The sequence below is a fragment of the Cricetulus griseus genome, chromosome X, assembly GCF_003668045.3.
Source record: "Cricetulus griseus strain 17A/GY chromosome X, alternate assembly CriGri-PICRH-1.0, whole genome shotgun sequence".
In the NCBI taxonomy this organism is placed as follows: Eukaryota; Metazoa; Chordata; class Mammalia; order Rodentia; family Cricetidae; genus Cricetulus; species Cricetulus griseus.
Genome location: NC_048604.1, coordinates 66122409 through 66145688, shown reverse-complemented (window position 1 = coordinate 66145688; position 23280 = coordinate 66122409). Strand labels below are relative to the sequence as shown.

The 23280-nt window shown below is 38.3% G+C and overlaps 1 protein-coding gene across 1 annotated transcript in view; it reads right to left on the bottom strand.

The window, feature by feature from the left end:
- Positions 1-21789, bottom strand: part of Abcb7 (ATP binding cassette subfamily B member 7) — a 129801-nt gene extending 108012 nt beyond the window's left edge. The window contains exon 1 of the mRNA XM_027433065.2: positions 21622-21789. Within this exon, the coding sequence (XP_027288866.1) occupies positions 21622-21789 (168 nt within the window). The remainder of the gene's footprint in view (positions 1-21621) is intronic.
- Between the last annotated feature and the right edge of the window lie 1491 nt (positions 21790-23280).

The window sequence follows — 23280 nt, the reverse complement described above, 5'->3', positions numbered from 1 at the left end:
TCTCCATCCTCTGCTTGTTTCTAATCTATCCTTCAAATTGCAGCCAGAACCATATTCCTAAAAAAAATTTGACAATGTCATCCTCTATTTAGTATCAGTCATCCCTCTGTATCCTTGAAAGATTAGTTACAAGACTCGTCTCTTCATATAATCCAAATCTGAGAACACTCAAGCCTCTTATATAAAGGGGTATAGTAGTATTTGCATATAACCTACATACTTCTTCCCATATATTTTAACTCCCCTTTAAATTACTTATAATTATTCATACAAATGTGAATGTTATATAAATAGCTATGGTACTTTATTGTTTAGGAAATAATGATAAGAAAAACATCTCTGTGTTAAGTAGTTATTTAGATATTGTCAGGCTGAAGGTCATTGAGGCCCCTCCCTCATAATCAGCAGCTTATAAAACCAGTAACTATAATTGCACGATTCTGATTAATGATCAAAAAATGAATATTGTACATTTGCACTCCAGATGAAAATTTTCCCTGGATGTCTTTGTTGTTGTTGTTTTCAAGATTTATTTATTTATTATGTATACAGTGTTCTGCCTCCACGTATCCCTGCATGCCATAAGAGGGCACCAGATCTCATTACGGATGGTTATGAGCCACCATATGGTTGCTGAGAACTGAACTCAGGATCTCTGGAGAGACAGCCAGTGCTCTTAATCTCTCAGTCATCTCTCCAGTCCCCTCCCTGAATGTTTTTTACATATTTACTTGTGTGTGTGCCTGTGTGTGTGTGTGTGTGTGTGTGTGTGTGTGTGTGTGTGTGTGTGTGTGTGTGTGTGTGTGTGTGCGCGTGAACCACAGAACATGTGTGAAGGACAGAAGATAACTTGCAGGAGTTGGTTCTCTCATACCATGGAGGTCCTGAAGATCAAACACAGGTCATCAGGCTTGGCAGCAAGTACCTTTAGTCTCTGAGCCATCTCACCTGTTTGTCTATTGCTGAACTATTTTTAATCTGTAGTTTGTTGAATCCATGAATGTGGAACCCATAGATACTCATAGGTCTATAATCATCTTTATTAATAGCCCAAATACCACAGGCCTCCTGTGTGACAGAAAGACTACTCATCTGTTGTGTGGTCAAATATGATGGGCACTCTTCAGTCTAACTTAGCACTCTAATTATGTCTACCAAGACTAGGTAACAAATTTTCATTTTAATTAATTTAAATTGATATTGACATAGCTTTGTAAAATAGTATCTACAGTAATGGACAGTAAAGCTCTAAGATATAGGGAGCCGTTTTTCCCATCCTGATGAATATGTAAGTAGAGACAGGAAGAAGTAAAACCTGAAAGGATTTTACAAAGAGCTGCTATTACTGTAGGTACAGCTTATACCTAAGTGTCAGCATGCTGAGTGCTGGCAGAGCTTCCTCGGGTTTTGTTTTTTCTACTCCAGAGGTGGGTTTATACAGTTTGATTGCTTTTTATGTAAGAATTTGTTTTTATATGTAAAGAAATAAACGTACATATAAATAGTTTTCTATTAGGCAGATTCAAAAGCAGAATGTCTACACTGTGATGTAAAAGAACCCACTGATACAAACAAAAACACTGAACCCCAATCTTCAAAGAATCCCTTAACTCCCCCAATAAAGTAAGAAGAAAAATCTCAGTTAAATAAGGAAGCAGCAGAAAACTTCCAGAAAAGCTTCTTAAGCATGTTAAAGAACACCTTATGTTATACAAAAACAAAACAAATCAAAAATTGGGATATATACAGGGATGTTAAAACGCATTACTAGTAGACAAAGCCCAATTAAACTTCAAATAAATTAACATGACAACCTATTTGAAAAGGCCAGTTCACTAATTGAAAAGCCTAATTATTTTTCTAATGTAAAAATAGATTAAACTGCCCAAGTATCTATAAGGGCAAGGTGAAGTTTGTCTTCTAGTCTAGTATCCTAACCCATCCTCTTTCCAGGGGTTTTGAGTATATCCTTCTCACTTGCTATGCTTTCCTTCTGTGGTATATGCACATGTGCGCATAAGCATGTTCGTGAATGTGCACAAACATACAAATAATAGCTGAATATATGCTGCCTCCTAAATTTACATGCTGAAGTGCTAACACCCCAGTATTCAGAATGTGACTTCATTTAAATACACTCTCTAAAGACATAAATAATGTTAAATGGTAGACACAGACATACACAGAAGAAAGAACACAGAAGACAAAAGAGGCCTGTGTGTAATATTTTGTTATGGCAACTATAGCAAACTAACATACATAAATACACATATGCAGTTACACAGTTGTAAAGTTAATATAGTTAGAATAGTTGGAGAGAGTTCATAGCTGAAAATATAGATGCACTTAAAATATGAAAATATATAACAATGACCAGTTAGAGCACAAGTTACTCAACATCAGTAAAAACATTTGATAAGTAAACAAAAATAGAAGAATCAGCTAGCTTCTCTTTCCTAGACTATTTTGAAAACCTGAGGTTTGAAAGCCAACTCAGATAAAATATCAGTACTGGAGAAACTACACTTATACCCCTAGGATATACTTTCTCCCCTCTAATATCATTTTCCCCTCTGGAAATAGTAAAGAAAATCTGATCAGAAGACTAATGAGCATAACAAGGTATAGCCTGCAGGTAAAATTTTTACAAAGGGTAAATTTTATATCCTACTCCTCAAAGAGATCGTCCTATAAGTCATTTTTTTCTCAGCAAAAGATACCTAACAATAAAGCATATCCAAAAATTCTGTATAGGTGATGATGCAATTCAACCGCAAGTGCTTGGCTAGCATGTACAAGGCCTTAGGTTCAATCTCATTTTTTTTTCTGAGACAGGGTTTCTCTGTGTAACTTTGGAGCCTATCCTGGCACTCTCTCTGGAGATATAGAAGAACTCACAAAGTGATACTACCCCACAACAATACCATATATCAATGACAAAAATGCAATGGACTTATTTATTAAGCTCTTGCCAAGAAAATGAGACTCTGGTTCTAAACAGCACTGAAGTAAATATTATTTATTGCTAAGACTTCAATTTAAGCTGGGCTGTGGTGGCACACGCCTTTAATCCCAGCACTTGGGAGGCAGAGGCAGGCAGATCTCTGTGAGTTTGAGATCAGCCTGGTCTACAAAGAGCTAGTTCCAGGACAGCCTCCAAAGCCACAGAGAAACCCTGTCTCGAAAAAAAAACAAAAACAAAAAAATGACTTCAATTTAGCTTAGTTAATGATTTCATCATTCACTTCACAAATGAGTTCCTACTACATGCAAGAAAATATGCTGAGCTCTATGTATGACAAAAGATGAGAGAAATGTAGTTGCTATTTTTACCCATAAAATGTTATCTCCTCCACAAGACATATATGATAGCTATTTATAAGAATTGGTATTACAGGCACACAGATCAGGGGAAAAAAAACAATGTCTTAGGCGCCTATACAGAATGACACTATAGAATAAACTGACCCTCAAACTAAGATCTGAAAATAAGTAGGAAGGAGTCAGAAAAGGCATACCAGATAGGCAGGGATGGCAAACATGAAGTAAAGGAAAAGACACAAAGATCCAAGAAACAAAGAGCAAATCTGGGCGGATAGCAGATTTGGGTATGTGTTAGAGAAATAGTTAATACAGATAGCTATCAAGTTAGCTAACTGGAATACTTTAGTGCTTTAAATGCCAAGCTATAGTAAGAAGACCACTGAAATTTATGAGCAAGGAAGTGACATAGCCAAGGTTGTGCTTTGGGGAGAAGGGTTGTATGGGATGGATTAGGAGAGTGAGTACACGGAGCTAGGGAGAAAAGTTATGTGTAAAATATCAAGGGCCCAAAACTAGGGCAGAAGTTGAAAAACTGAAAAGGATAGAAGCAGCTATTGCTACCTACTTCACAGTTACTGTGAAGACCAAATGACATAACACAAAAGACATGAAGAGCATATTTTACTAACCAGTAACAAATCCTACATGAGTGAAAAGAGCAAAGAGTTTAGGAAAAAAAGAGAAAAATATATCCCCTTTGAAGGACTATGGAGAGAGAGAGAGAGAGAGAGAGAGAGAGAGAGAGAGAGAGACAGAGACAGAGAGAGACAGAGAGAGAGAGAATGACAGAGGTTGCTCTATGTCTGCCATAACAAAACACTATTTTGTATAATTAATATATATTATTTTTTAAAAAGAAAAACTTTGTCTTTTAGAAAATCAAATATTTACCTATGAGAATTACTAAAATGTTGCAGCCAGTCATGGTGGCGCACACCTTTAATCCCAGCACTCAGAAAGCAGAGGCAGGAAGATCTCTGAGTCTGAGGCCAGCCAGGTCTACTGAGTGAGTTCAGGTTAGTCAGGGGTACACAGAGAAACACTGTCTTGAAAATTTTTTTTAAAAAGTGCTAAAATCTTAATTAAAAGACCTATCCACCAAAACAGAGATCCAAAGGAAAACAGAAAATTTAAGAGGTAGAATCTGAGATATTTTTGCTATGTTTTATTAAATATTATTTTATACAATTAAAAAGGAAAATGTAGTAAGCATTTGGTCTATGTTGCTCCTACAATACTATTTACTACTATCAGCAGCACACTAGGCTCACAAAGTAGGACAGTATCCTCATGAACATCTAGAAATCAAATCCCCTAACTAATCTGAATTTTCTGTACCATGAAATCTGCTTTCTACTACCTCAAGACCCTTTAATAGGGCTGGCAAGATGACTCAGTAGAGAAAGGTGCTTGCTGCCAAGCCTGATGCCTGAATTAGTTCCCTGGGACCCACGTGGTAAAAAAGAAAACCAACTCCTGCAAATTATCCTCTAACCTACACACACACACATTGTAAAAACACACACACACACATATGTATGTACACACACGAATAAATATTGTAATAAAAATGTCTAATAGGACTTAATATCATTCCCTGATAGTTTATTGTTGCAGGTGATAATCATTGAGAGCCTTACTGAAATCACAACAGACTGTACTCACTTTATGTTTTAAGAAAGGGTCTCATATAGCCCAGGCTAGCTAGGGAGTGGCACTACTAGGTGATATATGCCCTTGCTAGAGGAAGTGTGTCACTGGGGGTAAGCTCTGAGGTTTCAGAAGCTTAACCCAGGCCCAGTGACTCTCTCTTCCTATTGCCTGCCAATCTAGATAGATACAGAACTCTCAGCTCCTTCTCCAGCACTGTCTGCCTGTGTGCTGCCATGCTTCCTGCCATGATGATATTGGAGTAAACCTCTAAAACTCTATGACAGCCTCAATTAAATGTTTTGCTTTATAAGCATTGTTGTGTTCATGGTGTCTACACAGAAATAAAACCCTAACTAAGGCAAAAGTTGATACCAGGGACTGAAGTGTTGCTCTGAAAGGCCTGACCAAGCTTTTGTTTGAAGAAATGTGGACTTTGGGAGTTTGGATTAGGAAAGCAGCTGAATGTTTTAGGTGGGGTTTAATGGGTCGTACTAGTAGGGGCCTGGAAGACACTGGTACTGAGGGTGATTTGAACTGTGGAGTCCTAGCTCAAGGGGTCTCAGGGGAGAAGAATGTATGTGGCCTAGAGACCACGCTTGTGATATTCTGGCAAAGAATATGGCTACTTTTTGCCCTCATCCGAAAAGTCTGCCTGAGGCTAAATTGAAGTGTTTTGGCAGAGGACATTTCAAAACAGCCTAGAGTTGATTGTGTCATGCAGTTATTAGTGGCCAGGCTTATACAGACCTATAATGAACAGGAACAAGTTAAGCAAGATAAAATACAAAATGTACAGTTTGAGAAGAAGGGGAGCACCAGGAAGTGTAAACAGATTAAAGAAAGGCCTGATGCTGAGTAGAATAAAGGGAGTGGCGACCTCAGAGCAAGATCCCACCCACCTAAGCTTCCAATTTGTGAAAAGAAATTCAAGTGAAAAAATAAAAGCCTGGTACCAGGCTTGGTAGTGCACATCTTTAATTCCGGCATTCAGGAGGCATCTCTTCACAGCAATAGAAACCCTAAGACAGCACATAAAGAACAAAGCCCAACAAACATGTATACCCATGCATACACACATGTTTGTGCAGATTTAAAAGGCTGAGCCCACTAAAATAAGCTGTTACAATGGCCCAAATGACAATTTAGACTTTTAGTCTAAAATGTTCTTTCTTGTAAGTACATTAAATCCCTCTTGCAGCTACTGGAGCCCATGTCTCTGTGTTCTAGCCTATGTTCCCAGTAAGTACAACTATCACAGAAGTAGTAAAAAAAAAACTTTTAATTTTGTTTAAATAATCACATTTCAGATACTTTTAATGTCACAGAATCACCCCCTACTTTTTCAAGTTCTGTAATTTTAGTTTTTCACTTGTATTACATTTGGGGGATCTTCTCGGTAATCACTATAATTTCTTAATATGCACTTTGTTATTAAAGTTAAATGTGAACTAGGATCTCTGAAAAATAGAGTCAGAATTACTTGTCCAGTGTTGTTATTATAGTCCCTCTTCAGTTAATGCAAGGCCAGAAGCAAAGCCAGTTAGAAGTGAGAAAGTAGGAAAGGGAAGACTTAGTACCACATGAAATCAAAGCTTCAATCCTCTGTTCATGGGTAAGGCCAATAAATGAAAACAGTATGGAATGGTGGTACACAGCTTTAATCCCAGCACTTGGGAGGCAGAGGCAGGTAGACAGATCTCTGTGAGTTTGAGACCAGCCTGGTCTACATAATGAGTTCCAGGACAGCCATGGCTATGCAGAAAGAAAAAATAAGTAGGGAAGCAATCCTAGTTACCTATGCATTGCTGTGCTAAAACCAAATGAAGGCAAAACATAAAGGAAAGCATTTAATTGGGCTCATGATTCCAGAGGGTTAGAGTTCAAAGATGGCAGGGACAGCACAGGGCTCACATCTCAAAGTGCAAACAGGAAGCAGAAAACACACTGGGAAGGGCAGGCCGTTTGAAATCACAATGCCTGGTGATGTGAAAACATCTTCCAACAAGGCTATACCTCCTAATCCTTCCCAAAATTTCTACCAACTGAGGGCCAAGTATTTAAACATATGAATGAGCCTATGAGGTCATTCTCATTCAAACCACCACAGGATCCAAAATAATTTCCACATGAAACACATAAGCAAACTAAAATAAAAGTTGGCACAGGACTCACTGGGACTATCTCCTACAAACCAAACAGAAAAAAAGAAGACTGTTCTGTTGCACACAGTAAGCCAAAGGGCATGAGCCAGTTAATAAGGAAGAACAGGGCATGGCAAGGCATGCCTGTAATTCCAGCAGTAGGGAGACCAAAACAAGGAGGATCACTCTTAGTTTGAAACCAGCCTGGTCTACATAGCAAGTTCTAGAATAGCCAGATATATAATAAGACCCTGTTTCAGACAACAAAACAAAAATTCTATAACTGGTATAGAAACATACTTATTGAAGTGGTGGTCCCTAGAAAAAAAAACCATTAATAATATCATAAAAAAACACCTAACATGAAATAAGATTTGCTGAAGAAAGTCTTCAAGTTCTCACTCAGTAAGAGTAGTCAATTAAGAGATGATCCAGAACACATTTCCCTGCTACCCTCCCAGGTTGCACAATAGAACACACACTTGAGATTGGTACAGAACCCCTCCTGAAGCAGAATATCAGTACTGTTCCCCCTTGTCCCCAGTGACTGGCTAAGCTCTAGTCTACTGTGCTCAAGAGCTAAATAAAAATCTCTCTACCTTGAGTATGCCACTATTGAGAAGAAAGATCACCCTGGTCCTGGTTCATTAACATATTGATTCTATATGAGGTAAGCCACTCCTTCTACCTATTATTATTCAACTCCCAAATTGGTGAGGCTATCACTCACAAGTGGACCACAGCCCCTTCCAGCTTCAGGCTGTGCCTGGGAGATTTTGATAGGAGTAAGAATTGACTTCCGGAGATGGAGAGATAACTCAGGGGTTAAGATTACATACTGCTCTTCCAGAGGACCTGAGTTCAAATCCCCAGCAACTATATCAGGAGGCTCCCAAGTTTCTGCAACTCCAGCTCAAGGGGGATGACTCTTTTGGCTCTACAGGCACCTGTAGTCACAAGCACATACCTACCCACCCACACATACCCACACCCACACCCACACCCACACCCACACCCACACCACACCCCCACACACAACCTAATAAAACAGAAACAAATCTTTTTTTAAAAAATATGACTACTTTTGCAACCAGACATAAAAACATTTGAGATGAAAATGTTGCTCTTAAAAGCAAAGATAATTAAGTGGGAAGGGATTGGTAGAATTATAGTTCAGAAGCTAAACTGCAGGTAACCTGCTATGCCTGAAAAAACTAAAAAAACTAAGGAGTGAGACAATCAGAAGGGGCTGCCAGGAGTCAGAGGAAAAAGTCTCAAACACTGACCTCAGCAATCATCTCTTCAAAAGAACCCAGTTTTGAGTAAGTACAACAATTTATGCCCCAGGGCATGGTGAAAACAACAGTATGATCTGCCAGCAACTACTGTAGGTAACTGGGCAAGAGACAAAGAGATCCTTGCCCAAACCATTATCATCACAGGCTGACTGAAGGGACACAAAAGACTGTGCCTCCTGAGAAGCAAAGAGGGTTAACAGAGGAGTGGGCAGCAATAAGGCAGAAAACAGTACTAAAATAACCCGCTAATCTGTAAACAAATAAGCGAATAATAGGCTCCAGGAGGGAGGAGACCAGTACACAGAACTGCTGTAAATATTATCTAAAATGTCTAGCTTCCAAAAAGACCATGGCACATGATGAGACCCAGTGAAATATGACCTGGAAAAAAGCAATCAAAAGGAAATGTCTATGGATATGAAGAGACATTATAAGATTTGAGAGAAAAAGCCTTCAAAACAGTAGTGATAAATATGCTCAAAGACTAAAGTTAATTATATTGAAAAAGTAAAGATGTCATGACAGTATCTTGTCAGAGGATATCAATAAATCATTTTTGTTTGTTCTGTTTGTTTGCTTGTTTGGTTGGTTGGTTTTTAGTTTTTTTCAAAACAGTGCTTCTCTGTGTAGCCTTGACTATTGTCCTGGAACTTGCTTTGTAGACCAGGCTGGCCTCAAACTCAGAGATTCACCCACCTTTGTCTCCCGAGTGCTGGGATTAAAGGTGTTTGCCACCCATGTCCAGTTAATAAACTATTTTTCTTAAAAAAGAGAAATACTGGAGTTGAAAAGTGTAATAACTAAAGAATGTGCTAAACAGTATATTTGAAATGGCAGAAAATTTAGAAATTGTAAAGACACATGAACAGAGATTACACAAGAAGATCAGATATCAGTACCTACAATTAAAATCTTTCCAAACCCACATGCCTAGATGCCATTGTAAAAACAAAATGAATGACAGCCAAGAAACGTGTCTCTACTAGAGCCCAGAAACCCTACCAAAATAGACCCTGAGTATTACAACATAGCAGAAGTTCGTGACAATGACCTTAAAATAGCCTCTATGAATATGATGGAGATTCTTAAAGGGAAAATGAAAAAATCCTTTAAATAAATTTATGAAAACACAAACAAACAGTGTGAGGAAATGAATTAATCCGTTCAAAATCTAGAAATAAAATATTTAAAAACTTGAACAGAAAAGAACCTCAGAGACAAGCCTCAACAACAGAATACAAGAGATAAGAGACAGACGAAAAAAGCTCACCCGTTGAAGATATGACAGAAGAAATGGATACATCAGTCAAAGAAAATGTTAAATCTAAAAAATTCCTGGCATAAGACATCTATGAAATCTAGGACACTATGAAAACTTAAATCTAAGAATAATAGGAATAGAGAAAATAGAAAAAATCAGGTCAAAGACACAGAAAACATTTAACAACATCATAGAAGAAATTTTTTCTATTTTTTAAAGACCAGTAGCATTTGGTTTTAGCTTAGGTCTCTGAGATATCTACTTGTTCTTAGTGTTTGGTAATGCAAGCAGTATTGATATGGATACCATCTTGTGCAGTGGACATTAAGTCAAATCAAACTTTGGCTGGTTACTCCTACAAGCTTTGTGACACCATTGCCCTAGCATATTTTGCTGGTAAGCTAGCATTATAGAACAAAGATTTTTGTGGCTAGGTTGATATTTATTATTTCTCTTTTGGTAGAGAAATATGGGTATCTTCCCATATCAAAGACACTAGAACATAGAGGTAAAGGTTCTATGTAGGTACCAGCTCAACCTCTCCATGTTCAATGAGTTGTGTAAGCATTGTCTTCATCAATGGGGCCTTGCTGTCAATTTGTAGAAAGCAACTTATTGTCTTGGCAAAAGCATGGATTGTTTGGATATTTTCATGTGATCCCCTTTGGCCAACAACTCAATTGAAAACAACCCAGTACCAGTAACTGGAAGCTTCATTTGGTGACAACAGATGGCCAGTTGGGACTCTGTCTCCCACATTATTTGGAGACTTCATTAGATGGCCTTCATATTTTAGGAAGCTTCCACTGCACTAGGTTTCCATACCACCCCTCAAATGACCTTCAATTCTAGTTGTCTTCCTTCCTCATCTCTACTTCCCCTCACTCTCCACACCTGATCCTCCCATTCCTATCCCCCACCTCACCCTCAGTCCACCCATAAAATCTATTCTATTTCCCCTTCCCAGGGAGATCCATGTGTTCCCCCTAGTCCCTTCCTCTATACTTAATGATATTCTACTATACTCATAGATCAATGCCTTACTCAGTCATCATCAGAGAAGCTTCCTCCTGCCGCAAATGGGAACAAAGAGAAATGGGAACAGAGAGAGATGCACAGCCAGACAATACTCAGAAAGAGAGAGAGAGAGAGAGAGAGAGAGAGACCAACCTTGGGATGCACAGCTCTAAAATGGGATGTTTCCATCAAATCCCCTCCACTCAGAGCTCAGGGAACCTCACAGAAGAAGCAAAAATATAAGAGCCAGAGTGGATGGAGGACACCTGGAGAACAAGTTCCCTCTAAATCAACTGAGCTAAGATCATATGAACTCATAGATACTGAAGCAGCAAGCACACGGCCTGCATGGGTCTGTACCAGGTCCTCTGTGTATACAGTGTAGCTTTCAGTATTTTTATGGGACTCCTGAGTGTACGAACAGAAGTCTCTGATCCTTGTGCCTTCTCTTGGGCTCTTTTCCTTCTGTTGGTTTGCCTTGTCCAGCTTCTATGTGGTGGCTTTTGTTTTATCTAATTTTATTTTGTTATGTTTTGCTATCTCTTAGAAGCCTAGCTTTGTTCTAATGAGAGACAGAAAGGAGTGGATCCGGATGGGAGGGGAGGAACTGCAAGGAGTTCCTGTAATCAGGAGACACTGTAATCAGAATATAGTATGAGAAAAGAATCTATTTTCAATAAAAATAATTTTTTTAAATGGAAAATTTCCCTAACTAAAAGAAGGGGATGCTGGGGAGGTCCTTCTGTGTATATGTTTGTCTTATGGGTTGATAAATAAAGCATTGTTGGCCAATAGGGGAGCAAGTTAGGTGGGACTAGGAGACAAGGAGGATTCTGGGAAATGTAGGAAAGGGACAGAGTCGCCATGTGAGCCCAGGAAGACAGGATGCTTGCAGCTGGAATCCTAAATAAGATAAATTTATAAAATAAATAGATTAATGATTATGGTTGATACTTAAGACAGAGATAGCAGGTAAGAAATCCTAGTCATTGGCCAGCAGCATTGTACCTAATGTAAGTCTCTGTGTGTATTTGTGGGCCCACATGGCTGCAGGGCTCGAGAGGCTGGCAGAAAGATTTATTGTTACAAAATGGTGTCAGTGAGTGGAATAACTAACCCCACGGCCCCGAGGTTCCCAGAGAAAGCCGGGAACCTGCCGCCACAGCCTGCCCTGTTGAGCCACTGGGCGACATCAGAGCAGTTTCCATACGCTAGTGCCATCCCACGCTCTTGGGGGTTGGACTCGGCACTCCCGAGATGACCTGCAGCCCTCGAGAGTTCTAGAGGTTAGGACTCTGTGCTCTCGAGCCACCTTCCCACGGCGGCAGAACTTGGGCAGCTGGTGGAAAGACTTATTGTTATAGGATGCCTATCAATAAACAAGCAGCATAGAGAACACCAAATAGAATGAACCAGAAAAGAAATTCCCCTCAACACAAAATAATTAAAACACTAAATGTAAAGAACAAAGAGTATTAAAAGCTACAGGGGGAAAAGACCAAGCAGCATATAAAGGCAGACCTACTAAAATAATGCCTGACTTATAAATGGAGACTCTAAAAGACAGACAGTCTTGGAAAGTTGTTCCACAGACACTAAAAGACTACAGGTGCCAGCCCAGACTAAACCCAGCAAAATGCTCAATCAAATAGATGGGAGAAAATAAAGACATTCCATGATGGAACCAAATTCAAGCAATGTCAATCTGCAAATGCAGCCCTACAGAAGGTCCCAGAAGGAAAACTCCAACCTAAAGAAGTTAAACCACACCCCAAAAAATACAAGGAATAAATAATTCCAGACCAGCAAATCAAAGAAAAAGAACACACACACACACACACACACACACACACACACACACACACACACACACACACCCCACACCACCACCACAACAACAACAACAACAAAAAATAGCAGAAATCAAACACTACTCATTGGTATCTCTCAACATTAATGGTGTCAATTCCCTAATAAAAAGACACAGACTAACAGAATGGATGGGAAACAGGATCCATCCTTCTGCTGAATTCAAGAAACATAACTTAACATCAAGGATAACATCACTTCAGGGTAAAAGTATGGAAAAAGATATTCCCAGCAAATGGACCTAAGAAGCTTTTTAAGTATCTGGCAAAATAGATCAAACCAAAATTAATCAGAAGAGACAGGGAAGGACACAGCTTACTCAGAGGCAAATGACACCCAGAAAACACTGCAATTCTTAACACATATGTCCCAAACACAAGGGCACCTACATTTGTAAGGAAACATTACTAAAGCTTAAATCACATATCAACCCTCACACATTGATAGTGGGAGACTCCAATACCTCTCTCTCAACAATGGACAGGTCACCCCCCCCCAAAAAAGAAACAAAGAAATGCTGGAGCTAACTGAACTTATAAACCAAGTGGACCAAATGTTCTATAGAACATTTCATCCAAACACAAAAGAATATATCTTCTTCTCAGCACCACACAGAACTTTCTCCAAAAATGACCACATACTCAGACACAAAGCAAGTCTCAACAAATACAAGAAAATTTAAATAATCCGCTGTATCCTATCTGACCACCATGGATTAAAAGCTGGAGATCAACAACAGAAACAACAGAAAGCTTATGAACTCATGTGAACTGAGCAACTCATTACAGAATAGAAAATGGGTCAAGATAGCAATTAAGAATGAAATTAAAGACTTTCTATAATTCAATGAAAATGAAAACACATCATACTAGACTTATGAGACACAATGAAGGCAGTTCTAAGAGGCAAGTACATAGCACTGAGTCCCTACATAAAAAAATTGGAGAGATTTCATACTAGTAATTTAATGGCACAACTGAAAGACCTAGAACAAAAAGAAGAAATCACACATAAAAGGAGCAAATGTCAAGAAATATTCAGACTCTGGGGCTGGAGAGATGGGCAGCTATTAAAAGCACAGACTGTTCTTCAACAGAATCTGGGTTCAATTCCCATCACCGAAATGGCAGCTCACAACTCCAGTTATAGGGGATCTGATACCCTCAAACTGACATGCATGCAAACACCAATGCACATAAAGTAAAAAAAAAAATCATTTTTAAAAAGAAAAAAGATATAATAATCAAACTCAGGACTGAAATCAAAATAGAAACAAAAAACTATATGAAGAATCAATGAAACAAAGTTGGTTCTTTGAGAAAAATCTGGCAAATCTTTATCCAAATTAACTAAAAGACAGAGAAGATCTAAATTAGCAAAATTAGAAATGAAAATGGGGGCATGACAACAGACACCCAGTAAATCCAAAGAAACATGAGAACATACTTTAAAAAACCTTTACTCTACAAAACTCTGTTAAATCTAAAAGAAATGAGTGATTTTCACGATAGGTACCATTTATGAGAGTAAAATCAAGACCAGATAAGCAATTTAAACATGTCTACAACCCCTGTAAAAAATAGAAGCGGTAATTAAAAGTCTCCCAATCCCCCCTCAAAAAAAGCCCAGCATCAAAGGGTTTTAGCACAGAATTCTACCAGACTTTCAAAGAAGAGTTAATGTCAATATCCCTCAAATTATTCCACAAAATAGAAACAGAAGGAACATTGCCCAATTAACTTTATGAGGCCACAGTTACCCTGATACCCAAACCACATAAAGACTCAACAAAGAAAGAGAACTTTAAACCAACTTCTCTTATGAACATACATGCAAAAATTCTCAATAAAATATTTGCACACCAAATTCAAAAACATAGCAAAAAAAAAAAGCCACCAACATAAAGTAGGCATCATCCCAGAGATGCAGTGATGGTTTAACATAAGTAAATCAATACATGCAATTCAACATATAAACAAACTGAAAGGCAAAAAAACCCACATGATCATCTCATTATATACAGAAAAGGCCTTTGACAATTCCAACAACCCTTCATGATAAAAATCTTGGCATGCTTAATGATACAAGGGACACACATCAACATAATAAAGGCAGTTTGCAGCAAGCCATAGCCAACATCACCTCCAGTACGAAAAAACTCAAAGCAATTGTAAAACAAGAACAGGAGAAGACAAAGTTGTTGATTTCTTCCATACCTGTTGAATATGCTTAATGTCTTGGCTAGAGCAATAAGACAACTATCAAGAGGATACAAATTAGAATGAAAGAAGTCAAAGTATTATTTGCAGATGATATGACAGTATATGTAAGTGACCCTAAAAATTCCACCAGGAAGCTCCTACAGCTGATAAACACTTTCAGCAAAGCAGCTGGATACAAAATTAATTCACAGAAATCAGTGGCCATCCCAACTACAAATAACAAATGGACTTAGAAGGAAATCTGGAAAACAACTGGCCTTTCACAATAGCCTCAAATAATATAAAATGTACTGGGGTAATGCTAACCACACAAGTGAAAGACTTGTATGCTAAAAGCATTAAGAAACTAAAACAAAGCCGGGCGCTGTTGGTACATGCCTTGAGAGAAAGAAGCAGGCAGATCTCAGGGTTTGAGGCCAGCCTGCTCTACAGAGTAAGTTTCAGGACAGCAAGAACTATACAGAGAAACCATCTTGAAATGCCAAAAAAAGTGGGGGAGGAGGAGGAGGAAGAGGAAAGAAAAAAGAAACCGAAGCAAGAAATTGAAGAAGACATTAAAGGATGTAAAGATCTCCCATGCTCATAGGATATAGTAAAAAAATGACCACTCTACCAAAAAGAATCTACAGATTCAATGTAATCCTCATCACAATTCCAACACAATTCTTCACAAATTTTGAAAAGATAATTTTCTAATTCACATGGAAGCACTTAACATCAAAGACAGCTAAAACAATTCTGAATAAAAGAATTTCCAGAGGTATCACCATTCCTGATTTCAAGTTGTACTACAGAGCTATAGTAATAAAAACAGCATGGTATTGGCACAAAACAGACATTTTGATCAATGGAATCAAATTTAAGACCCAGACATAAATCTGCACACCTATGGACACCTGATTATTGTTTAAAGAAGACAGAAAAACACACTGGAAAAAGAAAGCATCTTCAACAAATGGTGCTGGCCAAACTAGATGACTGCATGTAGAATAATGCAAAGAGACGCATATTTATTGTCCTGCACAAAACTCAACTTCAAATGAATTAAAGATCACAACATAAAACCAGATACACTGAACCTGATAAGAGAGAATGTGGGGAATAGCCTTGAATTCATTAGCACAGGAAAAGACTTTCTGAACAGAATACCATTAGTACAGACACTAAGATCAACAATTAATAAATAGTACCTCATGAAACTAAGAAGCTTCTGACTGGCAAAGGACAATGACATTCCAACAGAATGGGAAAGAGTTTTACCACCTATACATCCAATAAAGGGTTCATATCCAAGATATATAAAGAACTAAAGAAACTAGATATCAAGAAAAATAAATAACCCAATTAAAATGGGGTACAGATCTAAACAGAGAATTCTAAACACAGGAAACACAAATAACTGAGAAACACTTAAAAAATGTTTAACATCCTTAATCATCAGGGAAACACAAACCAAAGCAACTCTGAGGTTTCATCTTAATACCAGTCAGAATGGCTAAGATCAATAAAACAAATGATAGCTCATTCTTGAGAGGATGCAAAGTAAAGGGAACACTCATTCACTGCTGTTGGGAGCACAAACATGTACAGCCAGTACAGAAATTATTGTGGCAATTCCTAAAGAAATTAGGTATTGATCTACCTCAAGATCCAGCTACCCAACTCTTGGTTGTATACACAAGGGATACTTTATTCTATCACACAGACACTGTCTCAACCATGTTCACTGTTGCTCTATTCATAATATTCAGAAACTGGAAACAACTTAGATATACCTCAGCAGATGAGTAGATAAGGAAAAAGTGGTACATTTACACAATGGAATATTACTAATCCATTTAAAAATGAAATTCACAGGCAAATGGATGGAACTAGAAAAAGATCATCCTGAGTAAGGTAACTCAGACCCAAAAGATAAATATGATATGTATTCACTTACATGAGGATGTTAGCTGTTAAAGTCAATGAATAACTCTAACCCACAATTTGTAGAACTACAGAAGTTAGGTGCAAAGGGACTAGGAGAGGACACATAGATCTCTCTAGGAAAGGGAAAGAGAATAGATATGGATATAGGGAGAACTAGAAAGGGAGGATCAAGTGGAGAGAAGGGAGGGAATGCAGGGAGAAACAGTTAAAATTAGCAGCCATTTGGCAGGTAGTATGGAAACCTAATACAGTAGAAGCTTCTTAAAATATATACACATATAAAGGAAATCTAAATGAAATTGCCAAATAACGGGGAAAAGAGTCCAAACTGGACATCTCTTGTTACCAAATGAAGCTTCCAGTACAGGGGTTAGGTTACATCAAAAGAAGTTATTGCCCAAAGGGGTCTCATGGGAATCCCCAAACAACCCAGGTTGCTTTCCAAAAACTGACGTCAAGGCCCCTCTGCTGAATATGAAATTTACAAAACTCACTGAACTTGAAGTCTAGCTGGTGCCCACATAGAGCCATCACCCCTGCCTACTAGCGTCTTTGTTACAGGAAGGAACTCTGCATGCTACCAAAAGAGAAACATTAATACCAAGCTGGCAAGATATACTAGTTCAATAGTGGCAGGAAGCTTGTGGGATCAACCAATATCTAACTTGACTTAAGACACACTCCACAAGATGGAACCCATACTCAATACTGCTTGGGTGACTAAGAACCTAAGATTAGATACCCCAGGGACCTAGGGGAAAACCAAATACTACTGTTCTGCTAAAGGAACATAGCAATAAAATGACTCCTAATGGCATTTTGTTATACTCATAGATCAGTGCCTTGCTCAGCCATCATCAGGGAAGATTCCTCCTACAACAGATGGGAACAAATATAGTGACCCACAGCCAGACATTATGCATCGAGAGACCTTGAAATACTCAGCCCTAAATGGGATGTCTCCATGAACTCACTTCCCTCAGGGCTCAGGGAACCCTGAGGAAGAGGAGGCAGAAAGAGTGTAATAACCAGAAGAGATGGAAGACACCAAGAAAACAAGGCCCTCTGAATCAACATGATCAATGCACACATGAACTTGAGAAAGTGAGACAGCATGCACAGGGCCTGCACAGGTCTGCACCAGATGGGGTCCTAGAGCTGAAAAGAGAAATGAACACATGCCCCCATCCCTAACCCAGACGCAATCTCCAATTGCAAACCAGCTGCAAATGACAAATCAGTCTTCTCTAAGGGAGTCTCACTAGGAAAAAGACTTTAAACCATCTGTAGTGACCCAAGCCTGAAATCTCAATACTCAAGAAGTTGAGGCAGGTCTGGAGTTGGTGGGGCACACCTTTAATCCCAGTGCACATCCCAGTACTTGGGAGGCAGAGGCAGGCGGATCTCTGTGAGTTCAAGGCCAGACTGGTCTACAGAGTGAGTTCCAGGACAGGCTCCAAAGTAATACAGAAAGCCTGTCTGGGGAGGGGGGGACAAAAACAAAAAAAGAAGTTGAGGCAGGCAGATCTGTATTTCAAGGGAAGTCTTAGCTACATAAATAAGATCCTGTCTCCAATAAAAAGAGCCAGTTTTGGTGGTGTACACCTTTAATCCCAGCACTCTGGAAGCCAAAGCAGTTGGATCTCTATGAGTTCCAGGCCAGACTGGTCTATACATCAAATTCCAGACCAGGCAGGGATACATAGTGAGACTCTGTCCAAAATGGAAGAGGGCTCTAAAGGGGGTACAGAGAGAAAGTGAGAAAGAGAAAGTGTGTCAGAGAGAAACAAAACACACCAACATGGCAGTTCCTTAATTGATTAAACATAGGATTACCATATGATTTAGAAATTCTATCCTTACATTAGTATGAAAACATGGAGTTTGTATACCTAAAAGAAAGAAAAACCATGAAAAACTTATATATTAATGTTCATAGCATTAGTGAAATCAACCCAAAAAATCTTGGGGCTATAGAGATGGCTCAGCATAAGCCTGCCACATAAGCTTAAGGACCTGAGTTTAATCCCCAGAACTCACTTAAAGGTGGAAGGGTAGAAATGATTCCACAAAACTGTTCTCAGACCCACACACATGCAACAACAATAAAAAATCTTGGATATCATGCTAAGTGTGGTAATACATGCCTTCAATCCTAGCACCTCCATGATCTCAAGGACAATATGGTCTACATAACAAATTCCAAGCCAGCCAAAGCTACATAGAAAGTCCATTTCAAAAAAATAAAATAAAAACAAAAAGCTTTGTATATCCAAACCACTATTTGGGAACAATAAATAAAGTATTATTTACATGTGCCATAATATGAATAAACTATGAAACAAAATCAATGAAATTATCAAAAAAGAGATCACATACTGACAGGTGTGGTAGTGCATGCCTTATAATTCCAGGAGGTAGAAGAAAAAACAATCAGTTCAAAGATATACTAGGCTACACGAGAGTTTTCAAGGCCAGTCAGCCTGGGTTACAGGAGACAATGTCTCCAGGAAACAAAAACATGAAAGAGACCATATATCACACAATCCCATTCAATATTAAATGCCCAGAATAGGCAAATATATATAAAGAATACACATAAATTAGTGGTTGCTGAGGGGTGGTCAGAAGGGAAAAGGTATAGAAAGAAGACAGCCAAAAAGTAGCAGGTTTCTTTTTTAGACAAAATTGAACGTGGCAATGGTGGTACATATCATTGAATATTTTAAAATCCACTAATATGTCCTTTTAAATGGATGGATTACATGGTACATAAATTGTCTCAAAAAGATGTTTAAGAAGCAAATGAACACAGGGTATTGGCGAATGCCAGGATTAATACAAATAAGAACTCTATGCTGAAAGGTGTTGAAAAAGTACTTGATGCCTAAATTTCTACTATCTTAAATATTAATGAAATAAATCCCAATTTATACTGAATTTATGGACTGGGTATTTAGCTTAGTGGTATAATGCTTGCCAAGCTTGTGAAAAGCCCTGGGTTTGACCCCAAGCTGTGCAGAGTAATTTATAAATCTTTTCAGGAGAAATTATGTAGTACATGGTAGCTATATAATGAACTATACAGTTTAAATATTATATAAAATCCCCTGATTTTAAGAATAATTTTTACACTTAAGGTGTTTCCCACCATTAATAGTGTTCATTCATTATCAGTATGTATCTGTATAAATCAACATTTATTGTGTCCTTAGAGACTACCAGGTCTTATTTCATAAAGTACCTGACACAAAGAAAGTAATAAATAAATGAACAGCCTTGAAGGCTTTCCTTCATCAGTATTGGGACTTAGTTTCCTCATCTGCAAAATTAGAAGGGCTAGATATAATATTCTTTAAAGCAGCATTGTTCAATGGAATTTTTGCCTGTCTATGTTGTCGATTGGTACCAGACACACCTGGTTAATACCTGAAGTGTGACTAATACAATTGAGAAATTATTTTTTTTATTTTAATAGCCACATCAAGCTAGTGGCTTTGGTTCTAGAGCATAGTGCAGAAAAAAATACATTTTGTAGTCTATCCCAGTAATCACATACATGTGGGAATATGCGTATACATACACAAACAAAAGTTCACAAAATAATTCTCACCTTAAGATACAAAAAGCACTAGAGTTTCTCTTCTATATTACTTTAATTTCATCTAAAAAAAAACCTGCTGATTTAACCACTAATATTTCATAACACAATAGACTTCTTTCCGATCTAAAATATTATGCTGTATACTAATAACAAATGTTTGGGATGATAACTATACCAATTACTCTAATATGGTCATTTATGTACATGCATCAAATATCACACCATATTCCATAAATATACACAATTATTTATCCATTTAAAATATTTTTAATTTTAAAAAATGTTCAATCCTTGTCACCTTATGCCTGTCATCTCAGCACTCAAAGCAGGAGGATCACAAGTTCAAGGCCAAACTGGACTACAAAGAAAGACCTTGTCTTTAAAAACTAAACAAAACATACAATCCTTGAAGGCATAACTGTATGCTGCTCTTGGCCTCTAATATCTAAACAGTGTTTATGATTATAATAGTAGACATTAGATATTTGTTGACAAAGAATCATAATTTAAGAAATTGCTTTCCAAACAAAAATGACAGCATGTTAAGGTTACACTGTGGTGGCAGTTAAAATGTTGTCGGCATATGAAAAATAAAAATATAAACTGAAGTACAAAGACTTCAGACTGATTTTAAGAAACTATTCTCAAATGAGATAATGGAAGCCAATGTTCCAAAGTACCATAACCACTACCACACTAAGGGAAAAGTCTTGAGGCTTTCCAACGTTACCTTTGCACAAAAAACCATAACTGAACAGTCCTAGCAAAAGATAACCAAGCTTATATCTTAGAGCGGTGTACATTTTGGTGAAAAAGATAATTATGTGGGTTTTTTCCCTATCAGGGAGCATGCCTGTTAACGAGGGAGTTAGTGTACCAATTCAATTTGTTACTTGTTTATAGCTACTCGTTATAGGTGGCGTGCCGTCTTCTTGAAGTGCACTCGGAATTCTTACTTCCAATTTAGTACAATCTGAACCACAGGCACTTTAGCATCAAATCCCCTGCCTAACTTTTGAAAGTAGCCCCCATCTTTCTCACACTTAAAAAACGACCCGCAAATGCCTACAGGACACTGGCACTCCGGGTGCCCTGTGCCTGAAACTTCCCGGCTCTCTGTTGTCCCCAAATGTTTTCTTCTTCTTTTCCTCGAATTACTAGCCTCCTCCACTCGCTGCTACTCTGCCTTCGCCCTGACAACCTTTCTTCTAGGCGCTCTCTCTGACCTAAGGTCACGAGGGCAACCTTCTCCCTATTAGGTTCCCTTGCCCTTCACCTACTCTTCAAGCGCGTGGCAACACACCTGGAACATCCGAGAGCTTCCTGACGCGCCGCCCTGCTGCGACCTCCATCGCAGGGCCGAGCCACAGATGGAGACTAGAGGCCTGGTCAGAACTGCCGAATGTTTGTGCTTTTCGAAAGCAGCCGCCGCGGCTGCCCAGCGCCAAGAATGTATTACGAGCAGCGCCATCTTGAGCGAAGAAAGAGGAACCGAGAGAGGAGGATTGTGGGACACTGGCGGGTGGCTTTCATTGCCTCTCCCCTCCCCCACTCGCGTCTGACACCGGAAACAGCTTGTGTCTGAAGATGCCTATGCTTAGGGTATAGGTTTTTTTCTTTTTCCCCTAGGACTAGGCTTTGTTGGGGGTTTTTTGTTTTGTTTTGCTTTGTTTTGTTTTGTTTTGTTTTGTTTTTACACAGCCCAGAACATTAGAATACCATTGTCTTTCTTATAGCATTGCCAGATAAAATACAGGATTGCCCACTTAAATGTAATTTCAGATAAATGACAAATTATTTATTGGTATAATTATGTTCCAAGTATTGTTTTGGTAAATGTGACAACCCTATCTTGTTTGTCAGTCTATTCATTTCTTGGCTCCAACTCAACGTCACTCTCCACTCCCTGCATACCTCTGATTTTCCGTGTGCATTGATGTTTATGGTAAAGTACAAGACATAAGTTTCCTCCTGGAGGATGCTTCATCAGTGAGAATCGCCACCTTTCTTGTAAATGCTTTTATTTTGCTGATATGCCTTTGGTCTTTTGTTGTTGGAACAATTGGTTACTCAGAATACACACATTTTAAAAAAAAAAAATCCCATTAATTTACCTCCTTGTAGCTCTTCCCTTTGGTTTCTTCAGAGTCCCTAATTGAAAACCTGCTACATAAGCTGATAGATGTTAGGCAAACATATTATATAGTAAAGTGCATATTTAAAGACACGTTTGTATTTTTTTTGTCAGCACTATAATCAAACCAAATACCATGGGAATATGTTTACAGGTTTCTGAGAAACAATTTCCAAATATAAATGTTACTTGGAAACCTGGAGTCAAGAAGGCAGTCGCAACTTCATTAATGCATTCTCAACTCTTTGTTTCTCTCTGAGACAGGGTCTCATTATGAAGCCCTGGATACACTGGAACTTGATATGTAGACCAGGCTGGTCTTGATTCCGATATCTGCCTGTCATTGCCTCTGGGGTGCTGGAATTAAAAGCATGCACAACCATACCAGGCTTTTTTTCAAACCTTTTACACAAAGCAGGCAAGTAATTATGAATTAATCCTGCAGGAGCATTATAAACTAATGAGATATGTCATAAAGAAAGACACAAGATATGTATGGTTCATGCAGCTTGCTTTTACTTTTTTCTGAGACCCATATCACACACCAGGTTTCTGGGGAAGAAAATAATTAGAATTTCAGATTGAAGAGGTTGACCCCATATAAAGAAGATGGCAATATTAAAAGCAAGAAAACATAAAAAAAGACTTTCAGGCTCAGGAGTCCAGAAAGTGTATGACAAAACAGAAAAAAAAAATGAAGCACGGTGAAAAGAAAGGCTTGATTGCAAGAGGCCTTCCATTTCATTTTAAGAAATTAATGCTGTATACTGCAGCTATTGAATAGCTTAATCAGGGGATGAAAAATCAGACTTGTATATCCATTAAACT